Genomic DNA, 21,853 nt, shown 5'->3' on the forward strand with positions numbered 1-21,853 from the left:
GCAGAGAGGAGAGAGGAAACACAGTCCTTCTGCAGCATTGTGTGACGTGGAGTGTGGGGTATAGGAGGCCGGAGGTGGGATAGTGTAAGGGAAGTGCAGCCATTGTGGAGACTGGCAGAGAGAGGAGAGGAAACACAGTCCTTCTGCAGCATTGTATGACGTGAAGTGTGGGGGAAGTGGAGCCATTGTGGAGACAGGCAGAGAGGAAAGAGGAAACACAGTCCTTCTGCAGCATTGTGTGATGTGGAGTGTGGGGTACAGGAGGCCGGAGGTGGGATAGTGTAAGGGAAGTGGAGCCATTGTGGAGACTGGCAGAGGGGAGAGGAAACACAGTCCTTCTGCAGCATTGTGTGATGTGGAGTGTGGGGTACAGGAGGCCGGAGGTGGGATAGTGTAAGGGAAGTGGAGCCATTGTGGAGACTGGCAGAGGGGAGAGGAAACACAGTCCTTCTGCAGCATTGTGTGATGTGGAGTGTGGGGTACAGGAGGCCGGAGGTGGGATAGTGTAAGGGAAGTGGAGCCATTGTGGAGACTGGCAGAGGGGAGAGGAAACACAGTCCTTCTGCAGCATTGTGTGACGTGGAGTGTGGGGTACAGGAGGCAGGAGGTGGGATAGTGTAAGGGAAGTGGAGCCATTGTGGAGAATGGCAGAGAGGAGAGGAAACACAGTCCTTCTGCAGCATTGTGTGACGTGGGGTGTGGGGTACAGGAGGCCAGAGGTGGGATAGTGTAAGGGAAGTGGAGCCATTGTGGAGACTGGCAGAGAGGGGGAGGAAACACAGTCCTTCTGCAGCATTGTGTGACGTGTAGTGTGGGGTACAGGAGGCAGGAGGTGGGATAGTGTAAGGGAAGTGGAGCCATTGTGGAGACTGGCAGAGGAGAGGAAACACAGTCCTCCTGCAGCATTGTGTGACGTGTAGTGTGGGATACGGGAGGCCGGAGGTGGGATAGTGTAAGGGAAGTGGAGCCATTGTGGAGACTGGCAGAGGGGAGAGGAAACACAGTCCTTCTGCAGCATTGTGTGACGTGTAGTGTGGGGTACAGGAGGCAGGAGGTGGGATAGTGTAAGGGAAGTGGAGCCATTGTGGAGACTGGCAGAGAGAGGAAACACAGTCCTTCTGCAGCATTGTGTGATGTGGTGTGTGGGGTACGGGAGGCCGGAGGTGGGATAGTGTAAGGGAAGTGGAGCCATTGTGGAGACTGGCAGAAAGGGGGAGTAAACACAGTCCTTCTGCAGCATTGTATGACGTGAAGTGTGGGGGAAGTGGAGCTATTGTGGAGACTGGCAGAGAGGAGAGAGGAAACACAGTCCTTCTGCAGCATTGTGTGACGTGGAGTGTGGGGTATAGGAGGCCGGAGGTGGGATAGTGTAAGGGAAGTGCAGCCATTGTGGAGACTGGCAGAGAGAGGAGAGGAAACACAGTCCTTCTGCAGCATTGTATGACGTGAAGTGTGGGGGAAGTGGAGCCATTGTGGAGACTGGCAGAGAGGAAAGAGGAAACACAGTCCTTCTGCAGCATTGTGTGATGTGGAGTGTGGGGTACAGGAGGCCGGAGGTGGGATAGTGTAAGGGAAGTGGAGCCATTGTGGAGACTGGCAGAGGGGAGAGGAAACACAGTCCTTCTGCAGCATTGTGTGATGTGGAGTGTGGGGTACAGGAGGCCGGAGGTGGGATAGTGTAAGGGAAGTGGAGCCATTGTGGAGACTGGCAGAGGGGAGAGGAAACACAGTCCTTCTGCAGCATTGTGTGATGTGGAGTGTGGGGTACAGGAGGCCGGAGGTGGGATAGTGTAAGGGAAGTGGAGCCATTGTGGAGACTGGCAGAGGGGAGAGGAAACACAGTCCTTCTGCAGCATTGTGTGACGTGGAGTGTGGGGTACAGGAGGCAGGAGGTGGGATAGTGTAAGGGAAGTGGAGCCATTGTGGAGACTGGCAGAGAGGAGAGGAAACACAGTCCTTCTGCAGCATTGTGTGACGTGGGGTGTGGGGTACAGGAGGCCAGAGGTGGGATAGTGTAAGGGAAGTGGAGCCATTGTGGAGACTGGCAGAGAGGGGGAGGAAACACAGTCCTTCTGCAGCATTGTGTGACGTGTAGTGTGGGGTACAGGAGGCAGGAGGTGGGATAGTGTAAGGGAAGTGGAGCCATTGTGGAGACTGGCAGAGGAGAGGAAACACAGTCCTCCTGCAGCATTGTGTGACGTGTAGTGTGGGATACAGGAGGCCGGAGGTGGGATAGTGTAAGGGAAGTGGAGCCATTGTGGAGACTGGCAGAGGGGAGAGGAAACACAGTCCTTCTGCAGCATTGTGTGACGTGTAGTGTGGGGTACAGGAGGCAGGAGGTGGGATAGTGTAAGGGAAGTGGAGCCATTGTGGAGACTGGCAGAGAGAGGAAACACAGTCCTTCTGCAGCATTGTGTGATGTGGTGTGTGGGGTACGGGAGGCCGGAGGTGGGATAGTGTAAGGGAAGTGGAGCCATTGTGGAGACTGGCAGAAAGGGGGAGGAAACACAGTCCTTCTGCAGCATTGTGTGACGTGGAGTGAGGGGTACAGGAGGCCGGAGGTGAGATAGTGTAAGGGAAGTGGAGCCATTGTGGAGACTGGCAGAGGAGAGGAAACACAGTCCTTCTGCAGCATTGTGTGACGTGTAGTGTGGGGTACAGGAGGCCGGAGGTGGGATAGTGTAAGGGAAGTGGAGCCATTGTGGAGACTGGCAGAGGAGAGGAGAGGAAACACAGTCCTTCTGCAGCATTGTGTGACGTGTAGTGTGGGGTACAGGAGGCAGGAGGTGGGATAGTGTAAGGGAAGTGGAGCCATTGTGGAGACTGGCAGAGGAGAGGAAACACAGTCCTTCTGCAGCATTGTGTGATGTGGAGTGTGGGGTACAGGAGGCCGGAGGTGGGATAGTGTAAGGGAAGTGGAGCCATTGTGGAGACTGGCAGAGAGGAGAGGAAACACAGTCCTTCTGCAGCATTGTGTGACGTGTAGTGTGGGGTACAGGAGGCAGGAGGTGGGATAGTGTAAGGGAAGTGGAGCCATTGTGGAGACTGGCAGAGAGAGGAAACACAGTCCTTCTGCAGCATTGTGTGATGTGGAGTGTGGGGTACAGGAGGCCGGAGGTGGGATAGTGTAAGGGAAGTGGAGCCATTGTGGAGACTGGCAGAGGAGAGGAAACACAGTCCTTCTGCAGCATTGTGTGATGTGGAGTGTGGGTACAGGAGGCCGGAGGTGGGATAGTGTAAGGGAAGTGGAGCCATTGTGGAGACTGGCAGAGAGAGGAGAGGAAACACAGTCCTTCTGCAGCATTGTGTGACGTGGAGTGTGGGGTACAGGAGGCCGGAGGTGGGATAGTGTAAGGGAAGTGGAGCCATTGTGGAGACTGGCAGAGGGGAGAGGAAACACAGTCCTTCTGCAGCATTGTGTGATGTGGAGTGTGGGGTACAGGAGGCCGGAGGTGGGATAGTGTAAGGGAAGTGGAGCCATTGTGGAGACTGGCAGAGGAGAGGAAACACAGTCCTTCTGCAGCATTGTGTGATGTGGAGTGTGGGTACAGGAGGCCGGAGGTGGGATAGTGTAAGGGAAGTGGAGCCATTGTGGAGACTGGCAGAGAGAGGAGAGGAAACACAGTCCTTCTGCAGCATTGTGTGACGTGGAGTGTGGGGTACAGGAGGCCGGAGGTGGGATAGTGTAAGGGAAGTGGAGCCATTGTGGAGACTGGCAGAGAGGGGAGAGGAAACACAGTCCTTCTGCAGCATTGTGTGATGTGGAGTGTGGGGTACAGGAGGCCGGAGGTGGGATAGTGTAAGGGAAGTGGAGCCATTGTGGAGACTGGCAGAAAGGGAGAGGAAACACAGTCCTTCTGCAGCATTGTGTGACGTGTAGTGTGGGGTACAGGAGGCCGGAGGTGGGATAGTGTAAGGGAAGTGGAGCCATTGTGGAGACTGGCAGAGGAGAGGAAACACAGTCCTTCTGCAGCATTGTGTGATGTGGAGTGTGGGGTACAGGAGGCCGGAGGTGGGATAGTGTAAGGGAAGTGGAGCCATTGTGGAGACTGGCAGAGAGGAGAGGAAACACAGTCCTTCTGCAGCATTGTGTGACGTGGAGTGTGGGGTACAGGAGGCCGGAGGTGGGATAGTGTAAGGGAAGTGGAGCCATTGTGGAGACTGGCAGAGGGGAGAGGAAACACAGTCCTTCTGCAGCATTGTGTGATGTGGAGTGTGGGGTACAGGAGGCCGGAGGTGGGATAGAGTAAGGGAAGTGGAGCCATTGTGGAGACTGGCAGAGGAGAGGAAACACAGTCCTTCTGCAGCATTGTGTGATGTGGAGTGTGGGTACAGGAGGCCGGAGGTGGGATAGTGTAAGGGAAGTGGAGCCATTGTGGAGACTGGCAGAGAGAGGAGAGGAAACACAGTCATTCTGCAGCATTGTGTGACGTGGAGTGTGGGGTACAGGAGGCCGGAGGTGGGATAGTGTAAGGGAAGTGGAGCCATTGTGGAGACTGGCAGAGAGGGGAGAGGAAACACAGTCCTTCTGCAGCATTGTGTGATGTGGAGTGTGGGGTACAGGAGGCCGGAGGTGGGATAGTGTAAGGGAAGTGGAGCCATTGTGGAGACTGGCAGAAAGGGAGAGGAAACACAGTCCTTCTGCAGCATTGTGTGACGTGTAGTGTGGGGTACAGGAGGCCGGAGGTGGGATAGTGTAAGGGAAGTGGAGCCATTGTGGAGACTGGCAGAGAGGAGAGGAAACACAGTCCTTCTGCAGCATTGTGTGATGTGGGGTACAGGAGGCCGGAGGTGGGATAGTGTAAGGGAAGTGGAGCCATTGTGGAGACTGGCAGAGGGGAGAGGAAACACAGTCCTTCTGCAGCATTGTGTGACGTGGAGTGTGGGGTACAGGAGGCCGGAGGTGGGATAGTGTAAGGGGAGTGGAGCCATTGTGGAGACTGGCAGAGAGGAGAGGAAACACAGTCCTTCTGCAGCATTGTATAACGTGAAGTGTGGGGGAAGTGGAGCCATTGTGGAGACTGGCAGAGGGGAGAGGAAACACAGTCCTTCTGCAGCATTGTGTGACGTGTAGTGTGGGGTACAGGAGGCCGGAGGTGGGATAGTGTAAGGGAAGTGGAGCCATTGTGGAGACTGGCAGAGAGGGGGAGGAAACACAGTCCTTCTGCAGCATTGTGTGACGTGTAGGATGGGGTACAGGAGGCCGGAGGTGGGATAGTGTAAGGGAAGTGGAGCCATTGTGGAGACTGGCAGAGGAGAGGAAACACAGTCCTTCTGCAGCATTGTGTGACGTGGAGTGTGGGGTACAGGATGCCGGAGGTGGGATAGTGTAAGGGAAGTGGAGCCATTGTGGAGACTGGCAGAGAGGAGAGGAAACACAGTCCTTCTGCAGCATTGTGTGATGTGTAGTGTGGGGTACAGGAGGCCGGAGGTGGGATAGTGTAAGGGGTGTGGAGCCATTGTGGAGACTGGCAGAGGAGAGGAAACACAGTCCTTCTGCAGCATTGTGTGACGTGGAGTGTGGGGTACAGGAGGCCGGAGGTGGGATAGTGTAAGGGGAGTGGAGCCATTGTGGAGACTGGCAGAGAGAGGAGAGGAAACACAGTCCTTCTGCAGCATTGTGTGACGTGGAGTGTGGGGTACAGGAGGCCGGAGGAGGGATAGTGTAAGGGGAGTGGAGCCATTGTGGAGACTGGCAGAGAGAGGAGAGGAAACACAGTCCTTCTGCAGCATTGTGTGACGTGGAGTGTGGGGTACAGGAGGCCGGAGGTGGGATAGTGTAAGGGAAGTGGAGCCATTGTGGAGACTGGCAGAGGGGAGAGGAAACACAGTCCTTCTGCAGCATTGTGTGATGTGGAGTGTGGGGTACAGGAGGCCGGAGGTGGGATAGTGTAAGGGAAGTGGAGCCATTGTGGAGACTGGCAGAGAGGAGAGGAAACACAGTCCTTCTGCAGCATTGTGTGATGTGGAGTGTGGGGTACAGGAGGCCGGAGGTGGGATAGTGTAAGGGAAGTGGAGCCATTGTGGAGACTGGCAGAGGAGAGGAAACACAGTCCTTCTGCAGCATTGTGTGATGTGGAGTGTGGGTACAGGAGGCCGGAGGTGGGATAGTGTAAGGGAAGTGGAGCCATTGTGGAGACTGGCAGAGAGAGGAGAGGAAACACAGTCCTTCTGCAGCATTGTGTGACGTGGAGTGTGGGGTACAGGAGGCCGGAGGTGGGATAGTGTAAGGGAAGTGGAGCCATTGTGGAGACTGGCAGAGGGGAGAGGAAACACAGTCCTTCTGCAGCATTGTGTGATGTGGAGTGTGGGGTACAGGAGGCCGGAGGTGGGATAGTGTAAGGGAAGTGGAGCCATTGTGGAGACTGGCAGAGGAGAGGAAACACAGTCCTTCTGCAGCATTGTGTGATGTGGAGTGTGGGTACAGGAGGCCGGAGGTGGGATAGTGTAAGGGAAGTGGAGCCATTGTGGAGACTGGCAGAGAGAGGAGAGGAAACACAGTCCTTCTGCAGCATTGTGTGACGTGGAGTGTGGGGTACAGGAGGCCGGAGGTGGGATAGTGTAAGGGAAGTGGAGCCATTGTGGAGACTGGCAGAGGGGAGAGGAAACACAGTCCTTCTGCAGCATTGTGTGACGTGTAGTGTGGGGTACAGGAGGCCGGAGGTGGGATAGTGTAAGGGAAGTGGAGCCATTGTGGAGACTGGCAGAGAGGGGGAGGAAACACAGTCCTTCTGCAGCATTGTGTGACGTGTAGTGTGGGGTACAGGAGGCCGGAGGTGGGATAGTGTAAGGGAAGTGGAGCCATTGTGGAGACTGGCAGAGGAGAGGAGAGGAAACACAGTCCTTCTGCAGCATTGTGTGACGTGGAGTGTGGGGTACAGGAGGCCGGAGGTGGGATAGTGTAAGGGGAGTGGAGCCATTGTGGAGACTGGCAGAGGGGAGAGGAAACACAGTCCTTCTGCAGCATTGTGTGATGTGGAGTGTGGGGTACAGGAGGCCGGAGGTGGGATAGTGTAAGGGAAGTGGAGCCATTGTGGAGACTGGCAGAGAGGAGAGGAAACACAGTCCTTCTGCAGCATTGTGTGATGTGGGGTGTGGGGTACAGGAGGCCGGAGGTGGGATAGTGTAAGGGAAGTGGAGCCATTGTGGAGACTGGCAGAGGGGAGAGGAAACACAGTCCTTCTGCAGCATTGTGTGACGTGGAGTGTGGGGTACAGGAGGCCGGAGGTGGGATAGTGTAAGGGGAGTGGAGCCATTGTGGAGACTGGCAGAGAGGAGAGGAAACACAGTCCTTCTGCAGCATTGTATAACGTGAAGTGTGGGGGAAGTGGAGCAATTGTGGAGACTGGCAGAGAGGGGAGAGGAAACACAGTCCTTCGGCAGCATTGTGTGACGTGTAGTGTGGGGTACAGGAGGCCGGAGGTGGGATAGTGTAAGGGAAGTGGAGCCATTGTGGAGACTGGCAGAGGGGAGAGGAAACACAGTCCTTCTGCAGCATTGTGTGACGTGTAGTGTGGGGTACAGGAGGCCGGAGGTGGGATAGTGTAAGGGAAGTGGAGCCATTGTGGAGACTGGCAGAGAGGGGGAGGAAACACAGTCCTTCTGCAGCATTGTGTGACGTGTAGTGTGGGGTACAGGAGGCCGGAGGTGGGATAGTGTAAGGGAAGTGGAGCCATTGTGGAGACTGGCAGAGGAGAGGAGAGGAAACACAGTCCTTCTGCAGCATTGTGTGACGTGGAGTGTGGGGTACAGGAGGCCGGAGGTGGGATAGTGTAAGGGGAGTGGAGCCATTGTGGAGACTGGCAGAGGAGAGGAAACACAGTCCTTCTGCAGCATTGTGTGACGTGGAGTGTGGGGTACAGGATGCCGGAGGTGGGATAGTGTAAGGGAAGTGGAGCCATTGTGGAGACTGGCAGAGAGGAGAGGAAACACAGTCCTTCTGCAGCATTGTGTGATGTGTAGTGTGGGGTACAGGAGGCCGGAGGTGGGATAGTGTAAGGGGTGTGGAGCCATTGTGGAGACTGGCAGAGGAGAGGAAACACAGTCCTTCTGCAGCATTGTGTGACGTGGAGTGTGGGGTACAGGAGGCCGGAGGTGGGATAGTGTAAGGGGAGTGGAGCCATTGTGGAGACTGGCAGAGAGAGGAGAGGAAACACAGTCCTTCTGCAGCATTGTGTGACGTGGAGTGTGGGGTACAGGAGGCCGGAGGTGGGATAGTGTAAGGGGAGTGGAGCCATTGTGGAGACTGGCAGAGAGAGGAGAGGAAACACAGTCCTTCTGCAGCATTGTGTGACGTGGAGTGTGGGGTACAGGAGGCCGGAGGTGGGATAGTGTAAGGGGAGTGGAGCCATTGTGGAGACTGGCAGAGAGAGGAGAGGAAACACAGTCCTTCTGCAGCATTGTGTGACGTGGAGTGTGGGGTACAGGAGGCCGGAGGTGGGATAGTGTAGGGAAGTGGAGCCATTGTGGAGACTGGCAGAGGGGAGAGGAAACACAGTCCTTCTGCAGCATTGTGTGATGTGGAGTGTGGGGTACAGGAGGCCGGAGGTGGGATAGTGTAAGGGAAGTGGAGCCATTGTGGAGACTGGCAGAGAGGAGAGGAAACACAGTCCTTCTGCAGCATTGTGTGATGTGGAGTGTGGGGTACAGGAGGCCGGAGGTGGGATAGTGTAAGGGAAGTGGAGCCATTGTGGAGACTGGCAGAGGAGAGTAAACACAGTCCTTCTGCAGCATTGTGTGATGTGGAGTGTGGGTACAGGAGGCCGGAGGTGGGATAGTGTAAGGGAAGTGGAGCCATTGTGGAGACTGGCAGAGAGAGGAGAGGAAACACAGTCCTTCTGCAGCATTGTGTGACGTGGAGTGTGGGGTACAGGAGGCCGGAGGTGGGATAGTGTAAGAGAAGTGGAGCCATTGTGGAGACTGGCAGAGGGGAGAGGAAACACAGTCCTTCTGCAGCATTGTGTGATGTGGAGTGTGGGGTACAGGAGGCCGGAGGTTGGATAGTGTAAGGGAAGTGGAGCCATTGTGGAGACTGGCAGAGGAGAGGAAACACAGTCCTTCTGCAGCATTGTGTGATGTGGAGTGTGGGTACAGGAGGCCGGAGGTGGGATAGTGTAAGGGAAGTGGAGCCATTGTGGAGACTGGCAGAGAGAGGAGAGGAAACACAGTCCTTCTGCAGCATTGTGTGACGTGGAGTGTGGGGTACAGGAGGCCGGAGGTGGGATAGTGTAAGGGAAGTGGAGCCATTGTGGAGACTGGCAGAGAGGGGAGAGGAAACACAGTCCTTCTGCAGCATTGTGTGATGTGGAGTGTGGGGTACAGGAGGCCGGAGGTGGGATAGTGTAAGGGAAGTGGAGCCATTGTGGAGACTGGCAGAAAGGGAGAGGAAACACAGTCCTTCTGCAGCATTGTGTGATGTGGAGTGTGGGGTACAGGAGGCCGGAGGTGGGATAGTGTAAGGGAAGTGGAGCCATTGTGGAGACTGGCAGAGGGGAGAGGAAACACAGTCCTTCTGCAGCATTGTATAACGTGAAGTGTGGGGGAAGTGGAGCAATTGTGGAGACTGGCAGAGAGGGGAGAGGAAACACAGTCCTTCTGCAGCATTGTGTGACGTGTAGTGTGGGGTACAGGAGGCCGGAGGTGGGATAGTGTAAGGGAAGTGGAGCCATTGTGGAGACTGGCAGAGGGGAGAGGAAACACAGTCCTTCTGCAGCATTGTGTGACGTGTAGTGTGGGGTACAGGAGGCCGGAGGTGGGATAGTGTAAGGGAAGTGGAGCCATTGTGGAGACTGGCAGAGAGGGGGAGGAAACACAGTCCTTCTGCAGCATTGTGTGACGTGTAGTGTGGGGTACAGGAGGCCGGAGGTGGGATAGTGTAAGGGAAGTGGAGCCATTGTGGAGACTGGCAGAGGAGAGGAGAGGAAACACAGTCCTTCTGCAGCATTGTGTGACGTGGAGTGTGGGGTACAGGAGGCCGGAGGTGGGATAGTGTAAGGGGAGTGGAGCCATTGTGGAGACTGGCAGAGGAGAGGAAACACAGTCCTTCTGCAGCATTGTGTGACGTGGAGTGTGGGGTACAGGATGCCGGAGGTGGGATAGTGTAAGGGAAGTGGAGCCATTGTGGAGACTGGCAGAGAGGAGAGGAAACACAGTCCTTCTGCAGCATTGTGTGATGTGTAGTGTGGGGTACAGGAGGCCGGAGGTGGGATAGTGTAAGGGGTGTGGAGCCATTGTGGAGACTGGCAGAGGAGAGGAAACACAGTCCTTCTGCAGCATTGTGTGACGTGGAGTGTGGGGTACAGGAGGCCGGAGGTGGGATAGTGTAAGGGGAGTGGAGCCATTGTGGAGACTGGCAGAGAGAGGAGAGGAAACACAGTCCTTCTGCAGCATTGTGTGACGTGGAGTGTGGGGTACAGGAGGCCGGAGGTGGGATAGTGTAAGGGAAGTGGAGACATTGTGGAGACTGGCAGAGAGAGGAGAGGAAACACAGTCCTTCTGCAGCATTGTGTGACGTGGAGTGTGGGGTACAGGAGACCGGAGGTGGGATAGTGTAAGGGAAGTGGAGCCATTGTGGAGACTGGCAGAGGAGAGGAAACACAGTCCTTCTGCAGCATTGTGTGACTTGTAGTGTGGGGTACAGGAGGCCGGAGGTGGGATAGTGTAAGGGAAGTGCAGCCATTGTGGAGACTGGCAGAGAGGGAGAGGAAACACAGTCCTTCTGCAGCATTGTGTGATGTGGAGTGTGGGGTACAGGAGGCCGGAGGTGGGATAGTGTAAGGGAAGTGCAGCCATTGTGGAGACTGGCAGAGAGGGAGAGGAAACACAGTCCTTCTGCAGCATTGTGTGACGTGGAGTGTGGGGTACAGGATGCCGGAGGTGGGATAGTGTAAGGGAAGTGGAGCCATTGTGGAGACTGGCAGAGAGGAGAGGAAACACAGTCCTTCTGCAGCATTGTGTGATGTGTAGTGTGGGGTACAGGAGGCCGGAGGTGGGATAGTGTAAGGGGTGTGGAGCCATTGTGGAGACTGGCAGAGGAGAGGAAACACAGTCCTTCTGCAGCATTGTGTGACGTGGAGTGTGGGGTACAGGAGGCCGGAGGTGGGATAGTGTAAGGGGAGTGGAGCCATTGTGGAGACTGGCAGAGAGAGGAGAGGAAACACAGTCCTTCTGCAGCATTGTGTGACGTGGAGTGTGGGGTACAGGAGGCCGGAGGTGGGATAGTGTAAGGGAAGTGGAGACATTGTGGAGACTGGCAGAGAGAGGAGAGGAAACACAGTCCTTCTGCAGCATTGTGTGACGTGGAGTGTGGGGTACAGGAGACCGGAGGTGGGATAGTGTAAGGGAAGTGGAGCCATTGTGGAGACTGGCAGAGGAGAGGAAACACAGTCCTTCTGCAGCATTGTGTGACTTGTAGTGTGGGGTACAGGAGGCCGGAGGTGGGATAGTGTAAGGGAAGTGCAGCCATTGTGGAGACTGGCAGAGAGGGAGAGGAAACACAGTCCTTCTGCAGCATTGTGTGATGTGGAGTGTGGGGTACAGGAGGCCGGAGGTGGGATAGTGTAAGGGAAGTGCAGCCATTGTGGAGACTGGCAGAGAGGGAGAGGAAACACAGTCCTTCTGCAGCATTGTGTGATGTGGAGTGTGGGGTACAGGAGGCTGGAGGTGGGATAGTGTAAGGGAAGTGCAGCCATTGTGGAGACTGGCAGAGAGGGAGAGGAAACACAGTCCTTCTGCAGCATTGTGTGATGTGGAGTGTGGGGTACAGGAGGCCGGAGGTGGGATAGTGTAAGGGGAGTGGAGCCATTGTGGAGACTGGCAGAGAGGGAGAGGAAACACAGTCCTTCTGCAGCATTGTGTGACGTGGAGTGTGGGGTACAGGAGGCCGGAGGTGGGATAGTGTAAGGGGAGTGGAGCCATTGTGGAGACTGGCAGAGAGGGAGAGGAAACACAGTCCTTCTGCAGCATTGTGTGACGTGTAGTGTGGGATACAGGAGGCCGGAGGTGGGATAGTGTAAGGGGAGTGGAGCCATTGTGGAGACTGGCAGAGAGGGGAGAGGAAACACAGTCCTTCTGCAGCATTGTGTGACGTGGAGTGTGGGGTACAGGAGGCCGGAGGTGGGATAGTGTAAGGGGAGTGGAGCCATTGTGGAGACTGGCAGAAAGGGAGAGGAAACACAGTCCTTCTGCAGCATTGTGTGACGTGGAGTGTGGGGTACAGGAGGCAGGAGGTGGGATAGTGTAAGGGAAGTGGAGCCATTGTGGAGACTGGCAGAGGAGAGGAAACACAGTCCTTCTGCAGCATTGTGTGATGTGGAGTGTGGGGTACAGGAGGCCGGAGGTGGGATAGTGTAAGGGAAGTGCAGCCATTGTGGAGACTGGCAGAGAGGAGAGGAAACACAGTCCTTCTGCAGCATTGTGTGATGTGTAGTGTGGGGTATAGGAGGTGGGATAGTGTAAGGGAAGTGGAGCCATTATGGAGACTGGCAGAGAGGGAGAGGAAACACAGTCCTTCTGCAGCATTGTGTGATGTGTAGTGTGGGGTACAGGAGGCCGGAGGTGGGATAGTGTAAGGGAAGTGGAGCCATTGTGGAGACTGGCAGAGGAGAGGAAACACAGTCCTTCTGCAGCATTGTGTGATGTGGAGTGTGGGGTACAGGAGGCCGGAGGTGGGATAGTGTAAGGGAAGTGGAGCCATTGTGGAGACTGGCAGAGAGGAGAGGAAACACAGTCCTTCTGCAGCATTGTGTGATGTGGAGTGTGGGATACAGGAGGCCGGAGGTGGGACAGTGTAAGAGAAGTGGAGCCATTGTGGAGACTGGCAGAGAGGAGAGGAAACACAGTCCTTCTGCAGCATTGTGTGACGTGGAGTGTGGGGTACAGGAGGCTGGAGGTGGGATAGTGTAAGGAAAGTGGAGCCATTGTGGAGACTGGCAGAGAGGAGAGGAAACAAAGTCCTTCTGCAGCATTGTGTGACGTGGAGTGTGGGGTACAGGAGGCTGGAGTTGGGATAGTGTAAGGGAAGTGGAGCCATTGTGGAGACTGGCAGAGAGAGGGGGAGGAAACACAGTCCTTCTGCAGCATTGTGTGACGTGTAGTGTGGGGTACAGGAGGCAGGAGGTGGGATAGTGTAAGGGAAGTGGAGCCATTGTGGAGACTGGCAGAGAGGGGGAGAGGAAACACAGTCCTTCTGCAGCATTGTGTGATGTGGAGTGTGGGGTACAGGAGGCCGGAGGTGGGATAGTGTAAGGAAAGTGGAGCCATTGTGGAGACTGGCAGAGAGGAGAGGAAACACAGTACTTCTGCAGCATTGTGTGACGTGGAGTGTGGGGTACAGGTGGCAGGAGGTGGGATAGTGTAAGGGAAGTGGAGCCATTGTGGAGACTGGCAGAGAGAGGGGGAGGAAACACAGTCCTTCTGCAGCATTGTGTGACGTGTAGTGTGGGGTACAGGAGGCAGGAGGTGGGATAGTGTAAGGGAAGTGGAGCCATTGTGGAGACTGGCAGAGGAGAGTAAACACAGTCCTCCTGCAGCATTGTGTGACGTGGAGTGTGGGGTATAGGAGGCCGGAGGTGGGATAGTGTAAGGGAAGTGGAGCCATTGTGGAGACTGGCAGAGGAGAGTAAACACAGTCCTTCTGCAGCATTGTGTGACGTGTAGTGTGGGATACAGGAGGCCGGAGGTGGGATAGTGTAAGGGAAGTGGAGCCATTGTGGAGACTGGCAGAGAGGAGAGGAAACACAGTCCTTCTGCAGCATTGTGTGACGTGGAGTGTGGGGTACAGGATGCCGGAGGTGGGATAGTGTAAGGGGAGTGGAGCCATTGTGGAGACTGGCAGAGGAGAGGAAACACAGTCCTCCTGCAGCATTGTGTGACGTGTAGTGTGGGATACAGGAGGCCGGAGGTGGGATAGTGTAAGGGAAGTGGAGCCATTGTGGAGACTGGCAGAGGGGAGAGGAAACACAGTCCTTCTGCAGCATTGTGTGACGTGTAGTGTGGGATACAGGAGGCCGGAGGTGGGATAGTGTAAGGGAAGTGGAGCCATTGTGGAGACTGGCAGAGAGGAGAGGAAACACAGTCCTTCTGCAGCATTGTGTGACGTGGAGTGTGGGGTACAGGATGCCGGAGGTGGGATAGTGTAAGGGGAGTGGAGCCATTGTGGAGACTGGCAGAGGAGAGGAAACACAGTCCTCCTGCAGCATTGTGTGACGTGTAGTGTGGGATACAGGAGGCCGGAGGTGGGATAGTGTAAGGGAAGTGGAGCCATTGTGGAGACTGGCAGAGGAGAGGAAACAATCCTTTATGACTAAAGAGCGTTTAATGATGTATGTAGCACTTACCTCAGGATCAATGATGTTTGTCTGTTTCTAGAAAGCCACTGCTGGCCAAGTGTCGAATAGGATCTTTTTTTAAACTTGTGCACTTTTATATGATTAAGCATTTAAGCACAGACTTTTAATTTATTAATGTACAACTATAGGAACGGTGAGAACGGCTCTTATCCTCACAGCATGTTACATGTTAATGACTACAGTAATCTGCATAGAATGAATGACTACAGGGTAGGTGTCAAACTGTTATTTAAAGACAGATTTATCATAAGGTGCCCACACACTGTAACGACTGTATGTATAGATACATCTGATGTGCAAAAACACAAAAATTTGGTCAACATCGATCAATATGACACCATATGGTCTCCCGCAGGAGAGAAGATCAGAGGATAAGTGTAGAGAGTAGTGGGACCGCGCTTCGGATCGCTCATGAACGATATGAACTTTTTTCAGAATTATTTATCGCTAAGATGAGTCTAAATCGTTCCAATTTCCCTAAAATCGTTGTAGTGTGTGGGCTGCACAGACCCAAGAGAATTGGTGCTCATCTATGGTCAGGTCTGTTCCTGGAAGCTGGCCCGTGTGGCTGGACCTATGTCTGGTGGTATGACGGGACAGAGCTAGCTGACCGTAATTACGGAGAGAATTCCCCTTTAAGGGGGGGCTCTAGAGGTTATATGAGATACCCTCTAGGTAGTAGTGTGCCTACTCTCTGCCTAGCGTGTACCTAGTATGTGATCAATGCACAGCTGGATCTCAGCAATCAGGAGATTCCCTGGACTGATCACTGAGCTATTCATGTCTATAGAGCGTGGGCAGAAGACACAAGGGTGACAGCTCCTAGAACTCGGCCAGTCCACACAAAACTACCCCATATCTTTATTATCCCCGTGATAAGGATAACAACCAGGAAAGTACCTGATATACTGTATGAATGAATACGGAAGTGCAGTGTGGAGCGCCTGCAAGTGTAATCTTGTTCTTTCAGATTCCAATTGTAAAATAAGGATTATGGGAAATGGAAGATCCGTGGCCTCACCCTCTTTCCTATACGTTCAATGTTATTATGGAGAGTCAAAAATCGGTACAAAGCCCTTTTTGGCAGGTACAGACCTAAAAAATTGGTACTGTACCTGCCAAAAAGGTACATTCAGGAGACTGACGCTGGAATCCTGAAACCCGCCTAGTATTCCCACTCGGTTGGTGGGTAACTCAGGTGCGTATAGGGGGTCATTCAGAGTTGATCGCTCGCTAGCTACTTTTTGCAGCCGTGCAAACGAACAGTCGCTGCCCACAGGGGAGTGTCTTTTTGCTTTGCAAGTGTGCGAACGCCTGTGAAGCCGATCTCTGCAAAAAATTTTGTGCAGTTTCTGAGTAGCGCAGAACTTACTCAGCCGCTGCGATCACTTCAGCCTGTCCGGTCCCACAATTGACGTCAGACACCCGTCCTGCAAACGCTTGGACACGCCTGCGTCTTTCCAACCACTCCCTGAAAACGGTCAGTTGCCACCCACAAACGCCTTCTTCCTGTCAATCTCCCTGCGATCGGCTGTGCGAATGGATTTGTTAAATCCATCGCTCAGCAACGATCCGCTTTGTACCCGTATGACGCACATGCGCATTGTGGTGCATACGCATGCGCAGTACTGACCTGATCGCTGCGCTGCGAAAAACGTCAGCGAGCGATCAACTCGGAATGACCCCCATAGTACTGTTCTGACCTGGTGTAACTCAGGAACATATACTACCTTGTGGTATACCCGATTCTTCAGAGCTGAAGGAACTTCCTGCAAATCGGTTTTATTACTTGACGTGTTTATTGTAATACAGAGACAGTACACAAAAATATTCGCCATCAAACTTTCAATACAGCAGAGAGGAGCAATACTGCAAATTGGCCTGGAGAGGGCAGCACTTACCTGACACTTTTATACAACTCATGCAGGAGGGTTGAGAAAGCCAAAAGGACACAACATTAACATGCACACACATAATAAGATGGAACAAATGGTCTACTCACATTGTACCAGCTCTGGCTCTTCTGTAAGGAGAAAGAAAATATGTTAATATCGGTTTCTGTGAAGAGGGAGACACCACAGAGCAAAGCATCAATGAGAATTACAGGGAAAGTAGGTCACGCAGAGAGGCATCACATGACACCTCGTTATTATTACAGCGCCAGCGATTACCTCCCCGCAGTATGGCCCATGGTATAATCGCAGTATACTGTGATTACCATACAAACCATATAGAAGCGTTACACAGTAGAAGCATAAAGACAAAACAATATTCAGCCGACAGTATCCATTCTGTAGTACAATGAGGCACACGGAGCCCCATGTCTCATTGATGTCACAACAATTAGTGGTCCTTATCTGCCGTCAAATTCTATGTTTCTATTTTACAAAAAAATTGATCCGGCCTACCTGTGTGTAGTTGGCCAATCTGATGTATCTATGATCTATTATTTATATCATATTGTTAACAATGTAGCACCAGGCAAGACAAAAAACCACTGTATAGTGTGATTAAAGAGGGTGCCAGTAGAGGGCGCTACATACATCAGCGTGTGGTCCCTAATGCATTGCATCCAGACATGAAGAACTACGTGATGGAAGAACAAGAGATGAGCAATGTAGCTGCAACGGTTTCTGAAAATAAAATGTAACGTCAGGACTGTCTGTTCTGCAGAGGTGCAGGTGATACAAGCTGCCAGTCACACAATCAGGTGAATCATGTAGGTCTTTGGGCCTGATTCAGTAAGGATAGCAGATGCTGGGGCCGCCCATCGCCGGACAAGGCCGCCCAGCATACTGACCGGCGCCTCCCCCCGTTGAACAAGCAGAAAATGCGATCACATCACAATTTTTGCTTGTTAGCAGAAACTAAGGAAGCCTCCTGCCGGCGCAACTTAGCTGCGCCTGCAGGAGACCCGCCACCATCTTCCTGATCGCAGCCGCCATGATCATGCCCCCAACACGCCCCCATTTGGCTGCATCCGCTTCCTGTTCGCACTGGCCCCGCTCCACTCCGTCCTTTCCCTGGAAATGGAGCATTGCCTGCACCCCCCCCCCCCCCCGCCCCCACCTCTGCCTGATCGACAGGCAGAGACGATCACATTTTCTGTGACCCCCACGCAGAAAGTGCAAGCGCATGCGCCCGCATCTTTTTCACAAAAATTCCGGTTGGATCGCACACTGAGATCCAACCTGAAATAGGCCCTTTATTACACTACGGATGATCACTGTGTACTGTACTGTACTGTATTATGCTGTGTGGGGTGGGTATAAGGGAAGTCTGCCCATAACAAAAAATAAAGGAGAAGTTCCAAGAGGAATGGTTAGGGTTAGGCTGCAGGTCCGCTCAAAGGATCAGTTTACAGATAGAGCCCCGCTCCCGGCGTCCGTGTACAGATAGAGCCCCGCTCCCGGCGTCAGTGTACAGATAGAGCCCCGCTCCCGGCGTCAGTGTACAGATAGAGCCCCGCTCCCGGCGTCAGTGTACAGATAGAGCCCCGCTCCCGGCGTCAGTGTACAGATAGAGCCCCGCTCCCGGCGTCAGTGTACAGATAGAGCCCCGCTCCCGGCGTCAGTGTACAGATAGAGCCCCGCTCCTGGTGTCAGTGTACAGATAGAGCCCCGCTCCCGGCGTCAGTGTACAGATAGAGCACCGCTCCCGGCTCAGTGTACAGATAGAGCCCCGCTCCCGGTGTCAGTGTACAGATAGAGCCCCGCTCCCGGCGTCAGTGTACAGATAGAGCCCCGCTCCTGGTGTCAGTGTACAGATAGAGCCCTACTCCCGGCGTCAGTGTACAGATAGAGCACCGCTCCCGGCTCAGTGTACAGATAGAGCCCCGCTCCCGGTGTCAGTGTACAGATAGAGCCCCGCTCCCGGCGTCAGTGTACAGATAGAGCACCGCTCCCGGCTCAGTGTACAGATAGAGCCCCGCTCCCGGTGTCAGTGTACAGATAGAGCCCCGCTCCCGGCGTCAGTGTACAGATAGAGCCCTACTCCCGGCGTCAGTGTACAGATAGAGCCCCGCTCCCGGCGTCAGTGTACAGATAGAGCACCGCTCCCGGCTCAGTGTACAGATAGAGCCCCGCTCCCGGTGTCAGTGTACAGATAGAGCCCTACTCCCGGCGTCAGTTTACAGATAGAGCCCCGCTCCCGGCGTCAGTGTACAGATAGAGCACCGCTCCCGGCTCAGTGTACAGATAGAGCCCCGCTCCCGGTGTCAGTGTACAGATAGAGCCCCGCTCCCGGCGTCAGTGTACAGATAGTGCTCCTGGCGTCAGTGTACAGATAGAACCCCGCTCCCAGCATAAGTGTACAGATAGAACCCCGCTCCCAGCATCAGCGTACAGATAGAGCCCTGCTCCCGGCGTCAGTGTACAGACAGAACCCCGCTCCCGGCGTCAGTGTACAGATAGAGTGGCGTCAGTGTACAGATAGAGCCCCGCTCCCGGCTCAGTGTACAGATAGAGCCCCGCTCCCGGCGTCAGTGTACAGATAGAGCCCCGCTCCTGGTGTCAGTGTACAGATAGAGCCCTACTCCCGGCGTCAGTGTACAGATAGAGCACCGCTCCCGGCTCAGTGTACAGATAGAGCCCCGCTCCCGGTGTCAGTGTACAGATAGAGCCCCGCTCCCGGCGTCAGTGTACAGATAGAGCACCGCTCCCGGCTCAGTGTACAGATAGAGCCCCGCTCCCGGTGTCAGTGTACAGATAGAGCCCCGCTCCCGGCGTCAGTGTACAGATAGAGCCCTACTCCCGGCGTCAGTGTACAGATAGAGCCCCGCTCCCGGCGTCAGTGTACAGATAGAGCACCGCTCCCGGCTCAGTGTACAGATAGAGCCCCGCTCCCGGTGTCAGTGTACAGATAGAGCCCTACTCCCGACGTCAGTTTACAGATAGAGCCCCGCTCCCGGCGTCAGTGTACAGATAGAGCACCGCTCCCGGCTCAGTGTACAGATAGAGCCCCGCTCCCGGTGTCAGTGTACAGATAGAGCCCCGCTCCCGGCGTCAGTGTACAGATAGTGCTCCTGGCGTCAGTGTACAGATAGAACCCCGCTCCCAGCATAAGTGTACAGATAGAACCCCGCTCCCAGCATCAGCGTACAGATAGAGCCCTGCTCCCGGCGTCAGTGTACAGACAGAACCCCGCTCCCGGCGTCAGTGTACAGATAGAGTGGCGTCAGTGTACAGATAGAGCCCCGCTCCCGGCTCAGTGTACAGATAGAGCCCTGCTCCCGGCGTCAGTGTACAGATAGAGCCCCGCTCCTGGTGTCAGTGTACAGATAGAGCCCCGCTCCCGGCGTCAGTGTACAGATGGAGCACCGCTCCCGGCTCAGTGTACAGATAGAGCCCTGCTCCCGGCGTCAGTGTACAGATAGAGCCCCGCTCCTGGTGTCAGTGTACAGATAGAGCCCCGCTCCCGGCTCAGTGTACAGATAGAGCCCTGCTCCCGGCGTCAGTGTACAGATAGAGCCCCGCTCCCGGTGTCAGTGTACAGATAGAGCCCTACTCCCGGCGTCAGTTTACAGATAGAGCCCCGCTCCCGGCGTCAGTGTACAGATAGAGCACCGCTCCCGGCTCAGTGTACAGATAGAGCCCCGCTCCCGGTGTCAGTGTACAGATAAAGCCCCGCTCCCGGCGTCAGTGTACAGATAGTGCTCCTGGCGTCAGTGTACAGATAGAACCCCGCTCTCAGCATAAGTGTACAGATAGAACCCCGCTCCCAGCATCAGCGTACAGATAGAGCCCCGCTCCCGGCTCAGTGTACAGATAGAGCCCTGCTCCCGGCGTCAGTGTACAGATAGAGCCCCGCTCCTGGTGTCAGTGTACAGATAGAGCCCCGCTCCCGGCTCAGTGTACAGATAGAGCCCTGCTCCCGGCGTCAGTGTACAGATAGAGCCCCGCTCCTGGTGTCAGTGTACAGATAGAGCCCCGCTCCCGGCTCAGTGTACAGATAGAGCCCCGCTCCCGGCGTCAGTGTACAGATAGAGCCCCGCTCCTGGTTTCAGTGTACAGATAGAGCCCCGCTCCTAGTATCAGTGTACAGATAGTGCTCCTGGCGTCAGTGTACAGATAGAGCACCGCTCCCGGCGTCAGTGTACAGATAGAGCCTCGCTCCCGGTGTCAGTGTACAGATAGAGACCCGCTCCCGGTGTCAGTGTACAGATAGAGCCCCGCTCCCGGTGTCAGTGTACAGATAGAGCCCCGCTCCCGGCGTCAGTGTACAGATAGTGCTCCTGGCGTCAGTGTACAGATAGAACCCCGCTCCCAGCATAAGTGTACAGATAGAACCCCGCTCCCAGCATCAGCGTACAGATAGAGCCCTGCTCCCGGCGTCAGTGTACAGACAGAACCCCGCTCCCGGCGTCAGTGTACAGATAGAGTGGCGTCAGTGTACAGATAGAGCCCCGCTCCCGGCTCAGTGTACAGATAGAGCCCTGCTCCCGGCGTCAGTGTACAGATAGAGCCCCGCTCCTGGTGTCAGGGTACAGATAGAGCCCCGCTCCCGGTGTCAGTGTACAGATAGAGCCCCGCTCCTGGTGTCAGGGTACAGACAGAGCCCCGCTCCCGGTGTCAGTGTACAGATAGAGCCCCGCTCCTGGTGTCAGTGTACAGATAGAGCCCCGCTCCCGGCGTCAGTGTACAGATAGAGCCCCGCTCCCGGCGTCAGTGTACAGATAGAGCACCGCTCCCGGCTCAGTGTACAGATAGAGCCCTGCTCCTGGTGTCAGTGTACAGATAGAGCCCAGCTCCCGGCTCAGTGTACAGATAGAGCCCCACTCCCGGCGTCAGTGTACAGATAGTGCCCCGCTCCCGGCGTCTGTACAGATAGAGCCCCGCTCCCGACGTCAGTGTACAGATAGCGCCCCGCTCCCGGCGTCAGTGTACAGACAGAATCCCGCTCCCGGCGTCAGTGTACAGATAGAGTGGTGTCAGTGTACAGTTAGAGCCCCGCTCCCGGCTCAATGTACAGATAGAGCCCTGCTCCCGGCGTCAGTGTACAGATAGAGCCCCGCTCCTGGTGTCAGTGTACAGATAGAGCCCCGCTCCCGGCTCAGTGTACAGATAGAGCCCTGCTCCCGGCGTCAGTGTACAGATAGAGCCCCGCTCCTGGTGTCAGTGTACAGATAGAGCCCCGCTCCCGGTGTCAGTGTACAGATAGAGCCCCGCTCCCGGCATAAGTGTACAGATAGAACCCCGCTCCCAGCATCAGCGTACAGATAGAGCCCTGCTCCCGGCGTCAGTATACAGACAGAACCCCGCTCCCGGCGTCAGTGTACAGATAGAGTGGCGTCAGTGTACAGATAGAGCCCCGCTCCCGGCTCAGTGTACAGATAGAGCCCTGCTCCCGGCGTCAGTGTACAGATAGAGCCCCGCTCCTGGTGTCAGTGTACAGATAGAGCCCCGCTCCCGGCTCAGTGTACAGATAGAGCCCCGCTCCCGGCGTCAGTGTACAGATAGAGCCCCGCTCCCGGCGTCAGTGTACAGATAGAGCCCCGCTCCTGGTGT

The 21,853-nt window shown here is 55.1% G+C and overlaps 1 protein-coding gene across 9 annotated transcripts in view; it reads right to left on the reverse strand.

The window, feature by feature from the left end:
* The window catches only part of GRAMD1B (GRAM domain containing 1B), a 662,311-nt gene that overhangs the window by 110,318 nt on the left and 530,140 nt on the right, over positions 1–21,853 (reverse strand). For all 9 annotated transcript variants that reach the window (XM_063943811.1, XM_063943810.1, XM_063943812.1 and 6 more), the window contains one exon: positions 16,351–16,371. In XM_063943811.1, the coding sequence (XP_063799881.1) occupies positions 16,351–16,371 (21 nt within the window). The remainder of the gene's footprint in view (positions 1–16,350; positions 16,372–21,853) is intronic.

The sequence above is a fragment of the Pseudophryne corroboree genome, chromosome 10 (genome assembly GCF_028390025.1).
Source record: "Pseudophryne corroboree isolate aPseCor3 chromosome 10, aPseCor3.hap2, whole genome shotgun sequence".
In the NCBI taxonomy this organism is placed as follows: domain Eukaryota; kingdom Metazoa; phylum Chordata; class Amphibia; order Anura; family Myobatrachidae; genus Pseudophryne; species Pseudophryne corroboree.